The 23,262-nt window shown below is 46.0% G+C and overlaps 1 protein-coding gene across 2 annotated transcripts in view; it reads right to left on the bottom strand.

Moving 5' to 3' along the window:
* Kiaa0319 (KIAA0319 ortholog) overlaps positions 1-23,262 on the bottom strand; it is a 67,268-nt gene continuing 44,006 nt past the window's right edge. For both annotated transcript variants that reach the window (XM_036188181.1, XM_036188182.1), the window contains exons 12-21: positions 22,325-22,457; positions 20,548-20,696; positions 19,432-19,583; positions 17,668-17,806; positions 16,594-16,753; positions 10,483-10,625; positions 7,854-7,976; positions 5,354-5,444; positions 3,366-3,457; positions 1-1,189 (exon numbers count right to left, since the gene is read on the bottom strand). In XM_036188181.1, the coding sequence (XP_036044074.1) occupies positions 1,011-1,189; positions 3,366-3,457; positions 5,354-5,444; positions 7,854-7,976; positions 10,483-10,625; positions 16,594-16,753; positions 17,668-17,806; positions 19,432-19,583; positions 20,548-20,696; positions 22,325-22,457 (1,361 nt within the window). In that variant the 3' untranslated portion in view covers positions 1-1,010. The remainder of the gene's footprint in view (positions 1,190-3,365; positions 3,458-5,353; positions 5,445-7,853; positions 7,977-10,482; positions 10,626-16,593; positions 16,754-17,667; positions 17,807-19,431; positions 19,584-20,547; positions 20,697-22,324; positions 22,458-23,262) is intronic.

Raw genomic sequence — 23,262 nt, 5'->3', positions numbered from 1 at the left:
ATCTGATGCTAAGAACTGAACCACGGTCCTCTGCAAGAGCAGTGAGTGGCCGTAGATACAGCCATTTCTCCAGCGCCTTTAATACGTTTTGAAGCATAAATAGTGAACTTTCTGCCCAGTTACTTCTATGGAAAGTCTTTGTAGGAGCTCAGAGCATGATGACCACACTCTCCTCATGAAGAACATATTTCAGAGTTTTGGAATATGTCTGCAGTCACTGAGTCCTTCTCCTTTTCTATGGTGGTGCGAAGGTACATACTCAATAAAAGTCAAGTGAACAAGCAGTCAGTTTTAATGTCCACCAAGTGAGAGAAGCCCCACTGTGGTTTCTTTTTCTTAGAGGGAGAGAATGAGAAGAAATGAGATAGACAGAAAAGAATATTAAAGGTTACCTTCAACATCCAACTTGCAAGTCCTTATCCCCTCCCCGTCTCTACTGCCTCCTATTCTTAGATTCGGACTCTTCCTTAACTCCTGAATTTCTAGCCTAGCCAGCAGTTAGCTGCATCACTAACATCACGTCAACACAAGAAGCCCCCTGCACACAGATGCTCCTGCCTCTTGGATGAACTGCAAGCTGACCCTGCAGACCCTCTGAGAAGCACTTCTGGAAGGTTTTTCTTAAAGGCCATCTCAGCTTCTACAGAGACAGCAACCCTCCTTAACTTGTCTTTCCTAAGGGGCTATAAATAAACAAGTGTTATTTCGCCATGGACAGTAGATATAATAAAGTGTCCACTACAGAGACACAAAACTGTTTTCAGTACACTCCACAGAAGTTTTATGCGCCCTTTTCTCTATTAATGAGCATCAGTTGAATAAGCAGTGTTTTCTTTTGTCTTGAAAATTCCAAGAACCCGGGTCTTCTAATAAATATGTGGAGCACAGAGCAAGGCCCCCGGGAAGGGTTGATAATTGTGCTGTGCCCAGCAGGAGTCAGTTTTGTATTTTAACTCCCACTGTCTGGTACTGAGTCACAGGCCCAAGAGGTCCCTCCACACACAGCCCCATTATCTGTCCTTTGAGCAGTAACCGAAGGAAGCGCCATTTTTGGCAGAGCCATTCAGGGAACCCTTCAGGATCCCTCTCTCCATCCTCTCTCGGCTGAACAGTGTGTCCTGGTCACTTTCAAACTCAGACTCTGACACCATCAGGCTAGAGTTGTGCTCCGTGCTCCGGTGCTTGATACCTGGGGAGAAGCAGAAGAACATGTAAACAGAGCCACTCCCCTTGGCTGTCCTTTTGGCTGCGGTCCTGCTCTCTGGGCCTTCAAAGCAGTCACCTACATGGCAGGTGGGTTGGCATGACAGCAGCTTTGGGAGGTACCCTTGAACTTGAACTTGATACCAGCTTCATGACCCCTGACAAGGGACCTAAACTCTTCCCATCTATTGGAAGGTGACAAAGCTCTCACCCACAAGTTTATGGTGAGGACAGAATGAAATTGCCTCTGTGAAGCCCTTCACCCAGCTTTTAGAACAAAGTGGGCACGGAACACATAACCTCCACATTGGTCTTTGAAGTTTAACCCCACCAAGTATTTTTGATAGATGATTTGATTTCTGGGATTAAGATATGACCCCTAATATCACCAACTGATAGTGTCTAACATGAAAGTATAAGGGTTTGGGGGGCATGCAGGGCCGTGGCGTGCATGTGGAGGCCAGAGGATACAGTGAGAGATGGTTTTCTCTAAATACCACCAGGCATAGAACCCATGCTGCCAGGCTTGGAGATAAGTACCTTTACCCACTGAGCCATCTCACCAGCACTAATGCTTTAGAACTTATAAAAAGAACTTACAGTATCTAGCTAAGGAGTTAAAACGTGGATCCTTGACATGCTGGCTCAAAATATCTAAAAAATAAAACTCTCGCATGAATCAAGAGGATACAAATGTCTCCTGATAGCTGGGATTCATCCTGTGATGGTCCACATAGGATGGATTTAAACTAAGAGGGATGTTGAGGTAGGAGAACAGATGGAGGGCATAGAACATTTAGGAGCATCTGGGAGAACTTACAGGGGAAAAAAGTGTGGAACAAGACAAGTAGGAAACAGGGAATGCTGTGGGATGTCGTTCTATATGCTATGAATATGTGTTTCTCTGATTGGTTGATAAGTAAAATGCTGATTGGCCAGTAACCAGATAGGAAGTGTAGGTGGGCAACCAGATGAGGAGAATTCTAGGAAGAGGAAGGGCTGAGTCAGGAGTCACCAGCCAGACACAGAGGAAACAAGATGACAAGGCAGAACTGAGAAAAGGTACCAAGCCATGTGGATAAACATAAATAAGAATTATGGGCTAATTTAAGTACAAGAGCTAGTCAGTAATAAGCTTGAGCAGTTATAATTAATATAAACTTCTGAGTGATTATTTTATAAGCAGGTCATGGGTAAGATGAGAGAACTTCCAAAAGTTGTCCTCTGACCTCCACACACCTGCTGCGGCCCTGGAATAAATAATAAGAGGTAAGCCAGGCAGTGGTGGCACACGCCTTTAATCCCAGCACTAGGGAGGCAGAGGCAGGTGGATCTCTGTGAGTTTAAGGCTAACCTGGTCTACAAAGTAAGTTCCAGGACAGCTAGAACTATTACACAGAGAAACCCTGTCTCAAAAAAACAAACAAAAAATAAACCACCACCACAACAAAAACCCACAGAAAAAGAAAGAACTAAGTTACCTGCAAACCCAGAATTAAGAAAACCCATAGAATCAGCACTGAGCAGCCTCAGAGGGGCAGAGAAAGCACATTCAGTGGTAGTTCATATGTGAGCATCCGAACGTTAACTGAAGTGGATGGGAGGTGTCCTGAGCATGAGGGCCAATACACTTTGAAAAGACAGTTTTCTGTAAAATACCTCTGCTGATGAGGCTGATGGGAAATGGTTCTTTTTTAAAGGCTAGATGTCCTGGTGCTGCATCTCTGGCCATATGTAAAGGGAACCGCTATCAGAGATAAGTCAGGGTGAAAGTGCATGTTGGGTCATATGACCCACCGCCCTCTAACCCAGAGTAGAAAAGAACCAGGCACGGGGGACACCTCCATGGAGGAGAAGTCTTGGGCCTGGGGTCACTTGGCAGAGGCTCAGCCTTCAGTAAATACTTGCAATCCCTCACCCTTTACTGTCTCATTTTTCTTGTCAATTTTTCATTAACTTTCTAATAGGGTTGCCATTAGCCTGCTCTCAGGTAGCCTGCCTGCCCACAGGGCTGAGGGCCTTTGTCTTTCCTTGCAGATTCCCAGGCTTGCCCTTCCAGCCTGATTGAACTGTTGATTCCACCTTAGTCTCCATGTCACCCAGCTGAACGTTCTGACCAGTGCCTAGATAGGGTGTTCCAAAGTGTCAGGCAACTGTCTTACCGTATTTGGGCCTCAGTTCCATTCTTTCCTGTTCATCCATATTGTCTAGGATGGTGTACTTGGTTTTCTTCCTTATCTTAGTCCTTTTCCGTCTGAAGGGAACAGTGAAATGATCAACTCAAATGCTCAGAATCGCACCTGGGATCTTTCCCACCTAACTAAAGGGTTCACCTGAAACTCGGTCCCTTCAAGCAATGCTCAACACCTCTACAAGCCCAGGCAGCTTTTCCCCACAAGTAATGTCTCACCCAGAAAGATGTGGGTGAGCCAGAGTCCCCAAATCAGTGCTGACCGAGAATGTTCAGAGAATGAAACCAGCACCCGGGGGGAGGGAGCACACAGAAGAAGGATTAAGACAGTGAAGCCCCACAGTTATCCTAGAGAGAACTCTGCCTTTCATTTTTCCCACAAGATGTAAAAACTGGGTTGATCCTTTGTGTCTCATGCTGAGCTGCAAAGTATGACTCAAAAACACTCATTAAAACTACCCTAAACTCAGGAAGCAGAGACAGACAGATCTCCATGAGTTTGAGGCCAGCCTGGTCTACATAGAAAGTCCTAGAACCAGGGCAACATAGTGAGACACTGTCTCAAAACAGACAGACAAGCCACAACCCTAAGCATCAGTCAGCTTGTTCTGATCATGTCCCTAAGAGCAAGGGTTTCTTCCTCTCACTTCAGGGCTTGCTAGATGGAGGCTTGGAGATTTTTTTTTTTTTTTTTTTTTTTTAGCTGAGGATTGACCCCAGGGCCTTGCGCTTGCTAGGCAAGTGCTCTACCACTGAGCTAAATCCCCAACCCTGGAGAATACTATTTAAGACTTCTGTGTCCCATGCCTTCGCCTCCAGAAGGTTCTCTTTCTCCTGTGGTTGCTGGGAGGGCCAAATACAACAGGACAGTTAGAGCTGTCACTATGAATCAAAACAGCAAATATTCAGTAGATGTTCAAGGTTGGCACCGTTCACTTCCTATACACAACCCTGAGATATAGATGTTTAAAGCCACATTCAGTAGGGGACCCTATCCCATATGGTTCCTTAATGAGTTTGGGCCTCTTTCTCGGGGCTTGGCTCTTCTGCCATGCCCACTGCTGGGAATGCAGTCACAAGTAAAACTCAAATACATTAAGGGTGACTTATGGAAACAGCTATAGTTTTAGTTTGCCATTTTAAAAGCCCATCTTTAGACAACATGTTGTTTCATATAGGAAAATGAGCCCACCACTCTCTTCTGAGGTCTAATGATACCTTTCCTCACAAATCTCTTCATGAGGGCTGAGCACAGGATTCTGGGAGATTCTGACAATGGGCTTCTCAGAAGTCATTTCCTTTGGGGGAAAACTAAGAAGAAAAATCTAAAACAAAAGTTCCCTTGGGTGTGCCATTGTCTCTCTTCAATTTTAGGTGGACTAAAGGAGTCAGACTGATCTAATTGTTGCTTCATATAACCAAGTCTGAAAATTAGACCCACACATTTCTAGTAGTTTTTCTCTGCTGAGACATGTAAGGCCACCTGGACACTGCTCTGATGAACATGTGAGACAAACAGAGATTACTACTACTAGATTTGGGAGCGGGGATTTGGCTCAGGGTTGAATACCTACCTAGCACATGCAAGACACTAGGTTCAATTCATAGCACACGAGTGTGCATGTGCACACACACACACTATATATATATATAACATGTGTATATATATGTGTATGTGTGTGTATATATTATATATATAATTTGATATAGAATTGTAGGCCTTGCTATGTTAGAAGGCGAGGGAGCATCAATGAGAAAAAGCTGCCTCCAGTATTGATCCATTCACTTAGATGCACATGCCTAGAAGTGGAAAGTGCCCATGAAGTCCAGTTTGTCTTAAGAACTGGCTGTCAGTCAGTCAGTTCAAGAGTGAGACAAGTCCAAGCAAACAAGCCTGAAGCTGCCCATCACCGCAGCAGAGAGTCTTCTTGTCTCACAATGAACAAGCACATTAGGTACCTCCTGCAGCAGCAGGTGCACAACCAAGTCACAGCTCCAGTTAGCACTGCCAGGGTCAATGCCAGCGCTGCCACGTAGAACACACTCCACTCTGCAAAACGAGAAGGCCAGAGGTAAGTAATAAACACATTTGCACGGTGGTAAACTGTTTGCTAATCAGCTTTGTTCTGACGACTCACGATGAGTCTGTCTGAGCAGAGGCCAGTTGTGTGCTGGGACCACTAGGTGGGACAGGCAACAGAGCCTAGCCAGGTGCCCTGCAAATCAGAACAACAGACTAATGGCTGTGTCTATTTGGTTGAGGGACCTCAGGCGCATAGTTCAGGCTAACTTGAGAACAGGAAATCCAAAGTAACTGAAGTGAAACAGTGAAGCAACCATGCATCCTACATATAAATATATGAAATATTAAAATGCTCATTCCAAAATCCCAAGAATCATAACCTTTCTCCCTAAAAAGTCTGTATGGCATTTTTTCCTCTTCCTCCTCTTCCTCTTCTTCCTCTTCCTCTTCTTCCTCCTCCTTTTCCTCCTCCTCCTCCTCCTCCTCCTCCTCCTCCTCCTCCTCCTCCTCCATCTTCTCTTTGAAACAGACTCTCATGTAATCCAGGCTGGTTTTGAATTCACTACATAGCCAAGGATGGGCTTGAACTTCTGTCTCTCCTCTACATCCCCAGTGCTGGGATTATGGATGTGCACCCAACACCTGGTTTTATGTGGTGCTGGAGAGAGAGATTCGGGTGTGCTAGGCAAGTACTCTGCCTACTAAGCTATAGCCCCAGACCCATGGCATGATCTTCATAAAGCAAGTCGAGGGTCTGGATGTCTGGCCTGTGGCTTGAAGGTATCAGGGACAGAGGTCCATTGGGGAACTACTCCTCATTCCTTCTACATCCTAAGCTTAGAAGTAATAACTTAGGGGCAAAAATGCCAGTGGGTGCCCAAGATGGTGTGGTGGCACATGCTTTTAATCCCAGCACTTGGAAAGCAGAGGCAGGCAGATCTCTGAGTTTGAGGCCAGCCTGGTCAACATGAAGAGTTTCAGGACAGCAAGGACAACATAGAGAGACCCTGTCTCAAAAAAAAAAAAAAAAAAAAAAAAAAAAAAAAGAAAAGAAAAAAGAAAAGAAAGAAAGAAAGAAAGAAAGAAAGAAAGAAAGAAAGAAAGAAAGAAAGAAATCAAACAAACAAAGAAAGCACCAACGGGACAGGGACTCATGTTTAACCTGATCGAATGTCATGGCATCTCCCTAGAATAGTGGCCTGAAGCTGGCTCCTTTCTGCTGTCTGTGGAGAGTTAAAGAACACAACATGGCCGGGCGTTGGTGGCACACACCTTTAATCTTAGCACTCGGGAGGCAGAGGCAGGTGGATCTCTGTGAGTTCGAGGCCAGCCTGGTCTACAGAGCGAGTTCCAGGAAAGGTGCAAAGCTACACAGAGAAACCCTGTCTCGAAAAACAAAAAAAGAAAGAAAGAAAGAAAGAAAGAAAGAAAGAAAGAAAGAAAGAAAGAAAGAACACAACATGGCAGGCAGCTCTTAACAGTTTCTGCCTTTTATGTCCATCTGGATCCCTAGCATGATAAATTCACTCTTAAGAAGAAACTGCCATTAAAATAGAGTTTTCTGGCTGAGTATGGTGACTCAGATATGTAATCCCAGCACACAGAAAGATTAGGAGTTCAAGGTCATCAGCTGTATAGAGAATTCAGAGTCAGATCAGTCTATATGAGACCCTGTCTCAAAAAAATCCAAAGCAAATATATATATATATATATATAAAATGAGGTGGATATATAGACATATATCATATATAGCTATATATAAAATATATAGTTTTTTATATAATATATAGTTATATAGAGATATTTTGTTTTGGATTTTTGTATTTATTTATATGCATTAATTATATATAGTTTATATTTTGTTTATATGTGTACATACTAAAAGTATGAGAGAGAGAGAGAGAGAGAGAGAGAGAGAGAAAGTATTGTGATTTTTCTCTCCAAAGAGACTGACGGGCACCAGCCTGGGCTGTGGGGCAAGATTGTGATTCCTGTGGCTGGTACCTGCTTGGGCTGACTCTTAGCAGTGTGGGCCACATTTCCCATTTTGTATTATCCCAGTAGGGGGTGTACTATCATGAGGTCCAACATCCTAAGCCACAGCAGGTACAGTCTGGGGGGGAAGTCTCAGAGCAGTTGCTTCTTAGCATTGCCAGTCACAGAGAGCAGAACTGCCCTCTCTCAGGAGGTTTTGCAGATAAGTCTCAGGAGATGGACTGGGCCAAGGTTTTAATATACAACCAAGTGAGTTGGTTCACTTGGCTTCGGGTAAGAATGAGGTTGGATGGTTCTGGATGCTAAGCCAGGAAGAGATGAGTGTCTTCAAGAACCACACCAGAAGCCACCATCTCTCTCTCTCTCTTCTCTCTCTCTCTCTCTCTCACTCACTCACACACACACACACACACACACACACACACACACACACACACTCACCACAGTTACTCTCGCCATCCCACATATAACGCTGTATGAGGTTCTCCATCCACAGTTGGGAGCAAATGCAGCGTTTTGTGATGGGGTCACAGTGGCCATGACCTGAACACTTGAGAAGGCATCCTGGAAAAGAGGTATAGAGATAAGGTTACCACAGACAAAAGGAGGTCCCCAATTTTCCACTTTCATAGTAGTGAATGGGTGAATTAAAAATCTCTTAAGAAATTGAGCATGGGCTGCATGCCTTTCATCCCTGCATTCAGGAGGCAGAGGCAGGTGGATCTCTGAGTTCAAAGCCAGCCTGGTGTAGTCGTTTGAAAGAAAATGCCCCTCAAAGGGAGTGGCACTATTAGGAAATAGGGCCTTGCTGGAGTAGGTGTAGTGTTGTTGGAGGAAGTGTGTCACTGTAGAGGTGAGCTTTAAGATCTTATATATGCTCAAGCCACAGCCAGTGTCTCAGATCACTTCTTGTTGCCTGAGTCAAGATGTAAGAACTCGGGGTTGGGGATTTAGCTCAGTGGTAGAGCACTTGCCTAGCAAGCACAAGGCCTTGGGATCGATCCTCAGCTCTAAAAAAAAAGATGTAAGAACTCTCAGCTCCTTCTCCAGTACCATGCCTGCCTGCGCACTGCCGCAGTCTCAGCTGCCATGCTCCCTGCCATGACAATAATGGACTAAACCTCTGAACTGTAAACAAGCCACCTCAATTGAATGTTTTTCCTTTATAAGAGTTGCTGTAGTCACGGTGTCTTTTCATAGCAATAGAAACCCTAACTAAGGCACCTGGTCTACGAAACAAGTTCCAGGACAGCCAGGGCTACACAGAGAAGCCCTGTTTTGAGAAAACAAAACAAAACAAAACAAAACAAATTTCTTATGAGCCAAGCATGATAGCATACTCCTAAAATCCTAGCACTCAGGAGGCTGAAGCAGGAAGATTGCAGCAGGTCTGAAGCCAGCCTCAGCTACACAGCAATCACCAGGCAGCCAGGACAACATGGCAAACCTGTCTCAACCCTCATCACCACGACAGTAGCAAACACTCTCACCATCTAAGAGCTCATCAGGTAGCAAATTTTGGGAAAAGCCAATCCATCTCATAGGAAGAGCCTTACCATTATTATTACCAAAATAATAACCTCTCTGAGCATGTGCAAAGGAAACAATTGGGAGTTCAGGGCAGTTTGTCTTTACTGTAACACCATTTAAAATCATTCCTACAGCCAGGCGGTGGTGACGCACACCTTCAATCCCAGCACTCGGGTGGCAGAGCCAGGCAGATCTCTGTGAGTTCCAGGACAGTCAAAACTACACAGAGAAATCCTGTCTCAAAAAACAAACAAACAAACAAACAAACAAACAAAAATCATTCCTACAGTCCACAGGTAGTTGAGGAGTTGTGTGATTACAGAACACGTCCAGGGAGGAAAACCAGGCAGCCATGAATGTCTCATGGAAAAGAAATTCTAAAGGATTTTGGGACATAATAATGGTATGACTTGAAGTTTAAAGACACATTACAAGAGCCATGATGTAACTCTGCCTAATGTGTGTAAGACACCAGATGGAGTCCCCAGCAACACAGAGATACATACTCACACATATGAGCATACTAAAAAATCAAATCATCTTGATAGCATCATATTTCCTAAAGATGGAGTAACTAGGAATAAATACATGGGAATAGTAACAAAAGTTATATCTGGGCCATGGGAATTCTAAACTCTACAAACTAGAGGATTGTTTTCTTCTTCGTCCCTTTCAGGATAGTTCAAACTTTCTACAATAAATAACTGCCTTGGGATCTTAGAAAAACAAAAGATTCTACTTTGAAAAAAATCAAGCTACCAAGTTACTCGGTGTTCTGAATGAGAAAGTCAATCACAACTCACATATATCTGAAACAAATTAAATCTGTGCAAACATCGTCACATCCTGGGAACTCATTGAGATGACTACTCCATTAACATTTGCTCATGAGATGAGGACAGGGGCCATGGAACTACGAATCAGTTTGGTTTCTCAAAGGGACAAGCAGAGCTAAGAGATGTAGTGACCACTGGAAGACACATATAAACTATCTTAAACTAGTGGGAGAAATTATTGAAACAATGATGTATGACATCCCTGTTCTCCAGGATTCTTTCCAAGACAGGAGTAGTTGACAAATGTGTCACAGAAAACCTACTGGAGAAATAAATGCAGAGTCCCTGGGGGGGCAGGGGCTGGGGAAGAGGGGAGGAAAACACCTGTATCAGTTCTTGTTTCTGGGGCCGAATTCCTGAATTTAAAGGGGAAGGGCTCACAGTTCCACAGCTCAGATAAGGCATGGCCAGGAGATTGCGAGGCAGCTGGTCACACTGCTCTACAGTCAGGGAGCAGGGGGAGTAGATGGCGGTGGGGTGAATGGCTAGGAAACTCCAAAAGCTGCCCACAGGGGCCCACCTCCTTCAGCAAAGATCCAACTCCTAAGAGTGCTATAATCTTCCAAACAGTGTTCAAAGATACTATGGGGGACATTTTACGTTCAACCACAACAGTGTCCATGTTGTGCCTATAAAACTCCGGTAACTGGCAAATCTGTTGTTTTTTTTTTTTTTCAATTAGAATATTTCCATGGGAGACATACCTGCTGTGTCTATCCTCAAGACCTTGAAAAGTAGGAAAGTTGCCTTCTCCTTTGAAAGCCGCCTGTGCAGATTCCGGACCACATCAGCAGCTCTGAAAACCTTGAAAGGTGGCCCACTCTGTACATAAAATACAATCACAGTGCTGTAGAAGAGACAATGAGAGGACGGTCACATGATCAGACAGTGGCCGGCACCATGTACCAATTCAGCCATCTGACCTGCGCAGTTGGGAAGGGAGACCACGACAGCTCTGTAGCTGGTTCATTCACTTAGCATTTTTTTTAACGTTCATCCATGCTGTTGGGTGCATCATGATTCATTTTATGGCCAAAAAATATTCCATTGTATGTATGTATATCTCTTGGTGTGGGTGTGTGTAAATAATTCGTATAATTTGTTTGTAGTTGGGTGTACATGTGGAGGTCAAAGGTCAACTTTGGATGTCATTCTTCAGAAGCTATCTAACTTGTTTTATGAAACAGGATCTTTTCTTTTTTCTTTCTCTGTGTAGCCCTGGCTGTCTTGAAACACACTCTAAAGACTAGGCTGCCCTCAAACTCAGAGATCTGCCTGTCTCTGCCTCCTGAGTGCTAGGATTAAAGGTGTGCACCACCACTGCCTGGCTAACAGGGTCTTTCTTTTAAAAAAATAATTTGTTTATTTATGCATTTATTTCATGTGTGTGGCAACACGTGTTTCTGTGTATATTGCTTGTGTACTTGGTGCCTACAGAAGCCAGAAGAGGGCATCGGAATCCCTAGGACTGGAGTTACAGACAGCTGTGAGATGCCATATGGGTGCTGGGAAGCAAACCCAGCGAAAGGATGATAAACAACGCTGGTGGCCGCACTGGTTACCGACGGAAAGGTTGAGAGCCTCGGCTCTGACTGCCTAGTCACAGAGAGCTTTATTAGGAGGAAGACGGGGATGGGGTACAGGAGAACCAGGCCTGGGAAGGAGCACATGCGGAGGGCAGAGAGAAAGATGGTGGGGAAGAGGCAGGACAGAGCAGAGCAGAGCAGAGCAGAGAGAGAGGGTGGGGGTCTGCGACCAGCTTTTAAGGTGCAGATTGTGTGACCACGCCCCATAGCCGCCAGCGCGCACTGATGACGCAGGTCCCTGAACTGCGCATGTGCAATCATGTAGCTGGCGTGAGGGCAGAAAATCTAACATCCAGGTCTTCTGAAAGGCAGCCAGTGCTCTTAACTCCTGAGCCATCTCCACAGACCCTGAGACAGGCTCTTCACTGGAGCCCTGGGCCTCGTTGATCAAGCTAGACTGGGTGGCCAGTGAGCTCCAAGGACCCCCACCCCACCTCTCCCCATCCTCCGATTCCCTGGGCTAGGATTACAAGCATGCACCACCATAGTAGATTGACTGAGAATGTCCCCCATAGGCTGGCATATTTGAACACAGTGATCCCGGTTGGTAGTGCTGTTTGGGGATTATGGGTGGTTCAGTCTTGCTGAAGGAAGTGCATCGCTGAGAAGAGGCTGTGACAGTCCATAGCCTACTCCACTCGGGTCACTCCTGCTTTATGTTTGTGGCCCAAGATGTGACTTCTCAGCTTCCTGTTCCTTCCATCATTCCTGCTGCTTGCTGCCATACCTCTGACATGATGGACTCTTATCTCTCTAGAACTGTAAGCCCAAAACAGACCTTTTCTTCCAGAAATTGCTCTTTTGGTCATGGTATTTCACCACAACAACAGGGAAGCTACTACTACAGCCACTGCCATGTCCAGTTTTTTCCCCCGTACATTTATTTGCATTGGAGAGTGGTGCACACATGCCACAGTCCATGCGTGGAGGTCAGAAGACAGTTCTCTCCTTCCACTCTTGAGGGCCCCAGGGATTAAACTCAGGTCACCAGGCCAGTAGCAGGTGTCTTTACTGGCTGAGCCATTTTGCTGGCCCCTTGTCCGAATTTTTACCTGAGTTCTGGTGATCAAACTCAGGTCTTCATGCTGCGTGGCAAAAAAAACATTAGCAACGTAGTGACATATGGGGACTAATGGCCCAGTCCCCAGATGTCACTTCTATCCACTGATGGACATTTAGGTCATTTACACTCTGGCTGTCATGAATCTATGCTGTGACTATCCACAGATACTGTTTTATGTGGATGTAAGTTTTTCCCCCCTCAATAAATGACCTAGGTAACTAAACATTTTTTCACAGTGGCTATTCCATTTTACAACTGTACCAGCAACACACAGTGCTCCAAACAGTTGCCATGATTGTAGCCATCCTATAGGCAGGCAATGAACAGGTTTAGTTGTTGTTGTTGTTGTTTTGTTTTAAGGTTTATTTATTATGTATACAGTGTTCTGCCTACATGCCATAAGAGGGCATCAGATCAAATTACAGATGGTTGTAAGCTACCATGTGGTTGCTGGGAATTGAACTCAGGTCCTCTGGAAGAGGAGTCAGTGCTCTTAACCTCTGAGCCATCTCTCCAGCCTGCGAACAGGTTTTAAAAGAGGGGTGTGTGTGTGTGTGTGTGTGTCTGTGTGTCTGTGTGTCTGTGTGTCTGTGTCTGTGTCTGTCTGTCTTTGTCTATGTACACATAGGCACACATGGACATGTGCTGTAGTACACACATGCGGAGATCAGAGAGTTGGTTCTCTCTGTCTGCCATGTGAGCCCTGATAATTGCACTCAGGTCTTCTGGCTTGGCAGCAGGAAGCCCCACCTTGCTAAGCCATCTTCCAGCCTTATGAGTGGTTTTACTTGGCATTTCTTTAAACACTACGGATGGTGAGCATCTTTTCATGTGCTGACTGGCACACCTACCTCTTCTCTAGAGAAATACCGACTGAGACCTGTGTGAGTTTCCCAGGACTACTGCAAACACGTCTACAGCTTAATCACTGAAATCAATAGCAATCTCCTGTCTCTAGGTTCTGGATAGCCAAACAAAGTGTTGGCAGGATCATGCTCTCCGGTACTCTGTGGACAGGTATGTTCCAGACCTTACTCTCAGCTTACCTGGCATTTCTAGATGGCATCATTACCACCTGTGTCTCTTTTTGACCTGGCGTTCTATTCATGTGCCTCCCTGTACATCTCTCACCTATGTGTGTGAGCGTGTACAGGTGTGCATTCGCAGGTGTGTGTTCACAGGTGTGCACATACATGTTGAAGCCAGAGATCATCTCAGCACCAGCTTACACACTCTCTTGTCCTTAGATCCCCTCTGCCTGACAAATTAGTCTGTTAGCTTTAAATTCAATTTCACTCAAGTTTTTAGGGCGTGGGCAAAAATAAACAGGATTCTTAGAAAAATATCACTTGAATGGGCCCTACCCCAGGTCCTGATAGATTCCTTGTTTTCTACTGAAAACTCAACAGTCAGGCATCTGTCTGTCCACTGTCCGTGCTTCTTTCAGAGTTCTTCTCTAAGTTTTGCTTACAGCCTTTTAGAGTTTTCTACCCCAAACTTCCAAATTGTTCCAAATTCCTACATATTCTTTCCCAAACAAGTTCCAAACGCCTGTGAACCACACGGTCAGGTTTATCACAGCATTGACCCTACTCCTGGTACCGATTTTCTGTCTAGGTCCCTTTTCCTATTGCTGTGGCAAAGGGAGAATAGGTTTGTTTGAGCTTATGGTTTGAGGAACCTGGTAGCAAGAAGGCAGCTGGTCGTGCTGCATCCAGTCAGAAAGCAGAAAATGATGAACACTAACGTTCAGTTCATTTGTTCCTTTTTATACAGGCCAGGATCCTCTGCCCAGGGAATGGTGCTACCTATAGTGCATGGCTCTTCCCATCTCAATAAACCTAACCAAAACAATCCTTCAACAGGCACGTCCAGAGGGTCGTCATCTAGCTGATTTTTTAGATCAAGTTGACAAGTGAGATTAACAGTCACAGCTTGTAATAGCCCAGTGTCTGGTGCAAACTCCTTCCAATAGTCCTGGCTAAGGCTATGCCTGCAAGGGCCAGAGAATCAAACGTTATGTTTGCATAGTTGTCTCAAGGCATCTGTGGAGAGTTTAAGATGGCTAGTGTCATGTAAGTACAGTCCAGACAACTGTCTGACTGACAGCCCTTTAGCCTAAGACAGCCAAGGCAGGAAGAGAGAGTCCAACAGCTTCCAAACAGGGAGTCAGACAGTCCCACCCCTTACATTTTTATTTACAGAAAGTTAAGCATCAGGAAGAGTGCTATCTCTCTCTCTCTCTCTCTCTCTCTCTCTCTCTCTCTCTCTGTCTGTGTGTGTGTGTGTGTGTGTGTGTGTGTGTGTGTGCACATAAATGCAAGTTCCCATGGAGACCAGAAGAGGCCTTTGGCTCCCCTAGACTAGAGTTATAAGAGGCTGAAAGCTGCCCACTGTGGGCAGTGAGACACAATGGTCCCCTGGAAGGGTAGTCTATATTCTTAATTGCTGAGCAATCTCAATGGTGGAACCCTTACTCAATTAGAATATATTTTCATTAGTTGCTTTTCTAAATAAATTTCAGTTCTCTGGAAAACTAACCCAGACAGACACGCCAACAATAGCTACAAAATGTACTTCCTGGAAATGGTGGGGTTTAATCTTCCAATTCTTTCTATTCTGCCCTATGCTGGCACTGGTTTGGTAAGCTTTAAAAATAAAACTCGCTGGGCGGTGGTGGCACACACCTTTAATCCCAGCACTTGGGAGGCAGAGGCAGGCGGGTCTCTGTGAGTTCGAAGGCCAGCCTGGTCTACAGAGCAAGATCCAGGAAAGGCACAAAGCTACACAGAGAAACCCTGTCTCAAAAAACCAAAACCAAACAAACAAAACAAATAAATAAATAAACAAACTCAATTAAATACAGAAATTCTGTGAGAACGAAAGGCTGAGTAACCCCTTAAAGACAGTGACTAGTACTGAGCAATCTCTTCACACGGAGAAGTGTCTGCATAAGACACCTTCCTCACAAGCCCCAAGCTATTTGCAGGCCCTTCAAAAACTAGCAGAGCAAAACCTCATCTCCTTTGAAGTTCCCCAACTCTTTCATTCAGAACATTCTCAGTCACCAGCCTTTACCAGGACCTGAGGGGGGGGGGTGCCTAAAATGACTTGTTCTTACTCTTCTCTTTAAGGGTAACAACAGAAGAATATGAATGTGATTAAAAAATAATAATAGACAAGAAAGCAAACAAGGAGAAAGATGACCTGGGAGAGAGCAGAGGAGGTCTGCAGCAAATCTGAGTCCTGAGTGAGGCCCAGCACTGGGTAAGTACTCACCCCTGACTCCTGAGTGAGGCCCAGCACTGGGTAAGTACTCACCCCTGACTCCTGAGTGAGGCCCAGCACTGGGTAAGTACTCACCCCTGACTCCTGAGTGAGGCCTAGCACTGGGTAAGTACTCATCCCTGACTCCTGAGTGAGGCCCAGCACTCGGTAAGTACTCATCCCTGACTCCTGAGTGAGGCCCAGTGCTGGGTAGGTACTCACCTCTGACTCCTGAGTGAGACCCAGTGCTGGGTAGGTATAATGAGCATGGTAAAAAGTGCCTGTTAGACATCTGAAAATAGCTTAATCAGGAACCCCACTACACCCATGGCTGCACCAGAACCCAGTGACATCACTCACTCAGGATAATCCCATGACACCCACTGGACGGTATATAAGCAGAGACCAAGAGCAATGTTGCACACCTGGAGAGATGCAGCCTTGATCTGCCCTTGGCCTAAAGAATCATCAACAGGATCCTGACCCTCAAATCATCAGAGGCTTCTGTTAGAGACTGGACCTGATCTCCAGCTAAGATACATCACATAGATGAGCAGCCTTGGGGAGACAGGCTTAGGAATGTAGTTAGGAACTTAGAGTGAACCTCATGTGATGACCCTCAACATAATAAAATGTGACTTTTGTTATACCAACTATGCGTATCTACCTTCTTGCTTAAGACAATAGTTATTGCCAGGCAGTGGTGGCACACACTAATCCCAGCACTCAGGAGGCAGAGCCAGGTGGATCCCTGTGAGTTCAAGATCAGCCTGGTCTACAGAGTGAGACCCAGGACAGGCACCAAAACTACATGGAGAAACCCTGTCTCGAAACAAACAAACAAAAAAGTAGTTATAGCTGACCTCTAAGTGCTATGTGCTGAGCATGCAGCTCCATACCTGACATCTGTGTGGGCCTGGATCTTGAGCACCTTCACATCTGAGTCTAGCACATTCAGAAGCATAGCCAGCTGCCTCACTAGGGTTTCCTTCTGCTGCTCGGTCAGCTGCTCGACACCAACCTGCAGGATGAGCTCCACCAGGCCATCCTTCTTGGGGTCTGAGGAAAAAGAAGACACAGAATTTTTACCACAAGATCACAGACTTGGTAAGGCAAGGGGCAGGGTCTGTAGAAGGGTTCAAAGCCAGACTGGGCATGTGGCTCAGGAGAGGGGTGCTGGCCCAGTACGCACAGATTGTGGGTTCCATGCCCAGCACAGCAAAAGTAGGTCAAAATAAACAAAACCTTTGTCTATCTTTTATACCTAGTTTTAGGACTCAGATCATTCTAAAACAGCAGAAGGGTGGGTGTGGTAGCACACACTTACAATACCAGCACTTGGGGCTCTGGGGGCAAGAGGATCAGGAGCTCAAAGTCCTCCTTACTGCTCAGTGAGTTTGAGGCCAACTAGGGACACATGAAACCCTGCCTTGAGAGAGCTGAGCCGGGCGGTGGTGACGCACGTCTTTAATCCCACCACTTGGGAGGCAGAGCCAGGCGGATCTCTGTGAGTTCGAGGTCAGCCTGGTCTACAGAGCGAGTTCCAGGACAGGCACCAAAACTACACAGAGAAACAGAGAAACCCTAACTCGAAAAAAACAAAAGAGGGGGAGGGAGGGTCGGGGGTAAGGAGGGTGAACACTGCAGAAACCACTCTGGAGTAGTTTTTCCAATTTTATAACTACTTCATTATTGAGTAGTTTTTCTCTCAAAAGATAATCAACTATACCTTTGGGCTACATGGAAACTCTGGCACCTCCCACACTTCCTGCTCATGGGCACTTCCCAGTCCAGTTTACACTCAGCAGCATCACTATGCCCACCTCACTGAGCCTGCCCTCTCTTAGCCTGACCATGTTTACATCATGTTAAATCAGGAAAGCAAAATCTTCCTGCTAGAGGGTGGGACCAGGCAAGGGCAGAAGCTAGATACAGAGGACCTCCCGCCCTGGTGACCTGGGCTCTGTACACACCTGGTAGCACCTCCACCGTGGCTGTGTCCGAGTCTGAGGCCCCCTGACTGTCAGTGACTAGCAGGTGAAAAGTGTAGACTCCTTCCACCAGATTGGTGAGCTGCAGAGCCACCCCGCTGTCAGAGCCTCCGATGACATCCTGAGGAGGGAAGGGATCCACAGGGCAGCAGTCAGGCTCCTACCCAGTCTCTGAACCTCTTCAGAGCTCAGAGCTCTGAATTCTTGTTTTCAGGTGTGTAGGACTCACATGGCTGGGGAAGGGGGCAGTGGGGAGGGAGGGAGGAAGGGGAAGGAGGAAGGTTTTGAATGTTCAGCTCCTCCTTATGTGGAACTCCAGTGGGTACCAGGACCAAACAAGATGAGGTAAACAACTTTCCAGGCCAAATGATTAATTAACAGAGGGCGAGAGCTTAGGCTGAAAGCTCCAAGACAAAGCATGGAGAGTTATGGTCTTATTGTTTAATATAGCTTTATAATGCTCTCACCACATGTCCCCTCATAACATAGCATATCCACCTTCTCAAGTGACCCCAGAGCCTTGGTAGACAGGTCACTCATTCTACAGGCCCATAGCTCCAAAGAGTGAGAGAGAAATCTTCTGGAATCTTTTGTCTGTACTCTTTAACTAGAATGGATGGCAATGAAAAATTAGGAATCTGAACTGAAAAACACTGGAATGCATTTAGAAGCTAATCTGCTATCTATCTAGCTAGAATTCATTCTTGAAGTACATTAGAATGTGCAAGGTATTTTCAGTCCCTTCCTTGGGACCACACCTTTGGTATATCCACAAGAGTGCTTCTGTAGATCTCAAGTCCTTAGCAGTGGAGAAAAGGAGGATGCATGGAAATTTACAGTCTAGGAGGCAAAGTGATCCAACGGCTTCCAAAACCTAAGAATCTGGGTTTGCTTGGTGTGAGACTGAGCTCTTTGGCCTTGGCCAAGTCATGTTCCATCTCTATATTTTACTCTCTGCCCCTATGAAGTGCAAATGGAAATCCCCATGCTTCTGATATACCTGATACATGGAGGAAGAAAACTCAAATAGGGAGCTGAGGAGGGCCCCACTGGAAAGCTTGGCTTCCATGTCCCTCATGGTGCCCAGCTTTCCGATACTGTAACACAATGCTGTCATCTGGGCTGAATGTGAATTCAGTATTGGGCTGAATCCACAGCCATTCTAGGACACAAGAGACCTGAGCACCATGGGTGGGACATACCTGCATGGTTTGCTGTCCTAACCAAAATCAGATCAGGGAAAGAAAGGACTTTGCTTAAACCTAATGACAGCCTAGTGTCTCCAGCTCTCAGAATCTTCAAACCCAGAGGCCCATGAATCTAATCAGGGAAATGGCATGGTAAGAGAGAAGTCACATGTTCAAGTCCTAGTCTGCAACTAAGTTCTAAGTTAAAATTTAGGAGGTAATTAGAGTTGAATGAGGTTATAGGGGTGGGGCCTGACCCACAGGATTGGTGTCCTTATAAAAGAAACATGGGAGCAGTTCCCCCACCCCTTTCCTCCTTCCTCACACTGCCACATGAAGATATAGCAAGTAGGTGGCTACCCAGGATGCAGAAAGAGATCCCTCACCAAAGGTAAACAGACTGGCACCTTGGTCCTGGTGTTCCAGCCACTGGAGTTATGAGGAAAAACTGTTCCGTAGTTTAGGCCACCCTGCCTGTGGTCTTCTGTCACAGCAGACCACACTGACTCATCTGTATGCAGTGTACATGGCTGAGGGGTAGCCCCCATCCAGTACTCACACCAGCAGCTGGACTCTGGCCATCCCGGATCCACAGATAGGACACAATCCCTCGGTCATCAGTAGACCTTGAACCATCCAAAGTAATGGAATTATTGGGAAGTATAAGAACATGTCTGCCACCAGCCTGGGCTCTGGGAGGACTATTATTTTCTAAGTCAGACACAGCAAAAACAAAAGGAAAGAAATCGACTTAAAACGCTATCAATGGCATGGCATAAACCACCCACAACTGCTCCATCTTGTAGCCAAAGTTGCTTTAGATAACCCAAGGCATTATTTTCTGTCCCAAACACCTGTAAGATAAGATATAGATATAGACACTGACCAGCTCCTGGTCCAATGGGAAGACAGACAAAAGCAAGTAATTTTGCTGAGAATTTTACAATCCAAACTAATACAGAAGGCTAGGGATAAACAAGTGCTTGCCTAGCATGCCTGAAGCCCTTAGTCCAATCCCTGTCATCAAATAAAACCAGGCAAGAAGATTAGGAGTTCAAAAACTTGTCTATAAAAAATGGAGGTGGGGGAATATGGGCCAACTAGAGGGCTTAGTGGGTAACAGAGCTTGTCACCAAGGCTAATGGACCTAAATGGTGATCAGACAGAACCGATTCCCTGAAAGTTGTCCTCTGACCTACACACACACACACACACACACACACACACATGCTCACACTGTGGCAAGCACACTCCCCTTCCGCACATATACAATAAATAAAAACATAATAAAAAGTTTTTAAACTGCTCCATTAAAAAACAAAGCATATAACTTGAACATATTTCTGCTCTTGGGTTTCCAAGAAAGAAGAAAGCAAAGCACTGGACAGAACTGGATCTTTCATGGCCAGGGTCACAGGAGAGTGACCTGCTTTGCAAACAAGAGGAAACACTATTTCCCTGCAGAGAATGTAGGCTCATGTCTTCCTGCTCTATAACACTACCCGAAGCCAGACAGGACTTAAAGGAAGTCAGTTGTCAGGGAGAAGGTTGGCCTGCCCTGAGCAGAGCTTAGTCAGCTGTGAACTCATGAGTAAACACCAATATTGCTGGGTAATCATGGACTGGCCTGGGGACAGGCAGGGCAGGCTCAGGTCCTGTTGCCAGGTCCACTCACCCTTCTTCACAGCCACGGTGAGGGTGGATGTGCTGCTCAGCCCCTGCTGGTCTCTCACGGTTAAACGGAAGTGATGGGTGCCCACCTGCAGCCCACTGACAGTGGCTATGGCCTTGTCCACATTCTCCATCTCCACTGCACTGGGGCCTCTGTAAAACGGGGATGGTGTAGACAAAAGGTGCGCATGAGATCTGTGCTCTGGCAAATGTATCTACTCCTGGCTGTCGTGACTGTCTATCTGGTCTTCTGCAGAATTCTAAGATAACTCTTTATGCACACATGTTCTCTAGGTTGGCATGAGGGTCAAAGCTAAAAAAAAATGTGCTGGGTTCTGGGGAAAGGTTTTTCATTCTTTTTTCTTTTTTAATTGAGATGCCACTGAACTGATCTCTCTTTAGAAAATGGAACCTTAGAAACTGCTCACTTTTCTTTCATTTTTTTTAACATAGGGTCTCACTATGTAGCCCAGGTTAGTCTTGAACTCATGATGAGCTTTCTGCTTCAGCCTCCTAAGTGCTGAGATTACAGGTGTGCACTACCATGCCCAACCACCCATTTCTTCTTTGAATGAAACTCAGTTAAGTCCTCATCTAGCTTCGGGGCGTGCGTGGAAGAGGAAGGCACAAGCCAGATGATCTGCCCTGGGAGAAAGGAATTATGTCTCATTGTTAAGACCTTGGTTGTCAGACAGAGGCAGTTTGCGTCCATGCAGCCTCTTCCAGTCGAGGCAGCCTACACTATTCGGCCTTGCTGGTTTCTTCAAGCCTAAGTTTTTCAACTTGAAAATGCTGATGATCCAGTCAGCGTGGTGGCACATGCCTTCAATCCCAGCGCTTGGGAGGTGGGGGGGATAGTCAGAGGCAAGTGGGTCTGTCTCTGTGAGTTGAAGGCCAGGCTGGTATATGTAGAGAGTTTTGTTGGTTTTGATTTTGTTTTTGTTTTGTCTTTTTGGGGTTTTGTTTGTTTGTTTTCGAGACAGGGTTTCTCTGTGCAGCTTTGTGCCTGTCCTGGAACTCACTCTGTAGACCAGGCTGGCCTTGAACTCACAGAGATCTGCCTGGCTCTGCCTCCCGAGTGCTATGTAGAGAGTTCTAGACCAGTCAGGATTACATAGTACAACCCTATCTCAAAATAAACAATCAAAAAAAAAAAAAATGGGAACAATGCAGTTCCTTCTTCAGAAGTCATGTGGTATATTGAGACCCAGTAGGTAAAACAGGAAATGTTATAATGTGAATTTCACCTTGAACTTGCACATCTGTCCTATGCAATCAATAGGCTGGTTGAGTGTAGACTACACACGGTTTTCCCTACATCTCTTTTTTTTTTTTTTTTTTTGGAACTGAGGATCGAACCCAGGGCCTTGCGCTTGCTAGGCAAGTGCTCTACCACTGAGCTAAATCCCCAGCCCTCCCTACATCTCTTTTGCTAGGAAGCTCACCCCATACCACACCAGCCCTGTCCACCTGTTCTGGGCTCCACTTCCCTCCACTGCCAACCAGTGGCCATCTCCCCCAAAACACTCCTTTTGTTTGCTTGTCTGTTTGAAATGAGGGTCTTGCTGTGTAGCTTAGGCTAGCCTTCAGGAGTTTCCTGCCTCAGCCTCCCAAGTGCAAGGATTACAAGCATGCAGCACCATGCCTATCATACATATTTTTATCAATAAGGCCTAGTTACTCTTTGCTTAAATCTTGACTCCTCAATTTAACGTGGTCCTCCAGAGAAGGGATGCTGTCACTCAGCAGTGACCCAGCCTCAGAGCTGGGTGACACACTACCTGATGTGCTCCCAGTGGTAGCAGACAATGCCGTGGTCATCACTGCTTCCGCTCCCATCCAGTGTAGCGCTCTGCACTGGGAAGAACAGCTCCTTATCTGGGCCTGCCACAGCCACGGGAGCCTGGTTATTCTCTAGAATTACAGATGTTCGAGAGAGGAAAGGAGAGAAGGAAGACGGGAAGTAAAAAGGAAGGAGGAAGAGAAGAAGGAAGGAGGGGAGGAAGGGAAGGAAAGAAGGAAGGAAGGAGAGGAGGAAGGGAAGGAAAGAAGGAAGGAAGGAGAGGAGGAAGGGAAGGAAAGAAGAAGGAAGGGGGAGGAAGGGAAGGAAAGAAGAAGGAAGGGGGAGGAAGGGAAGGAAAGAAGAAGGAAGAGGGGAGGTGAGAGGAAGGAAAGAAGAAGGAAGAGGGGAGGAAGGGAAGGAAAGAAGGAAGAGGGGGAAGGGAAGGAAAGAAGAAGGAAGAGGGGAGGAAGGGAAGGAAAGAAGAAGGAAGAGGGGGAAGGGAAGGAAAGAAGAAGGAAGAGGGGGAAGGGAAGGAAAGAAGAAGGAAGAGGGGGAAGGGAAGGAAAGAAGAAGGAAGAGAGGAGGAAGGGAAGGAAAGAAGGAAGGAAGAGGGGGGGAAGGGAGGAAAGAAGAAGGAAGAGGGGGGAAGGGAAGGAAAGAAGAAGGAAGAGGGGGAAGGGAAGGAAAGAAGAAGGAAGAGGGGGGAAGGGAAGGAAAGAAGAAGGAAGAGGGGGAAGGGAAGGAAAGAAGAAGGAAGAGGGGGAAGGGAAGGAAAGAAGAAGGAAGAGGGGGGAAGGGAAGGAAAGAAGAAGGAAGAGGGGAGGAAGGGAAGGAAAGAAGAAGGAAGAGGGGGAAGGGAAGGAAAGAAGAAGGAAGAGGGGGAAGGGAAGGAAAGAAGAAGGAAGAGGGGAGGAAGGGAAGGAAGAAGAAGGAGAG

The sequence above is a fragment of the Onychomys torridus genome, chromosome 5 (assembly GCF_903995425.1).
Source record: "Onychomys torridus chromosome 5, mOncTor1.1, whole genome shotgun sequence".
NCBI lineage: Eukaryota > Metazoa > Chordata > Mammalia > Rodentia > Cricetidae > Onychomys > Onychomys torridus.
Note: the sequence above shows the minus strand (reverse complement) of the source record. Positions and strands in the feature narration are given on the sequence as shown.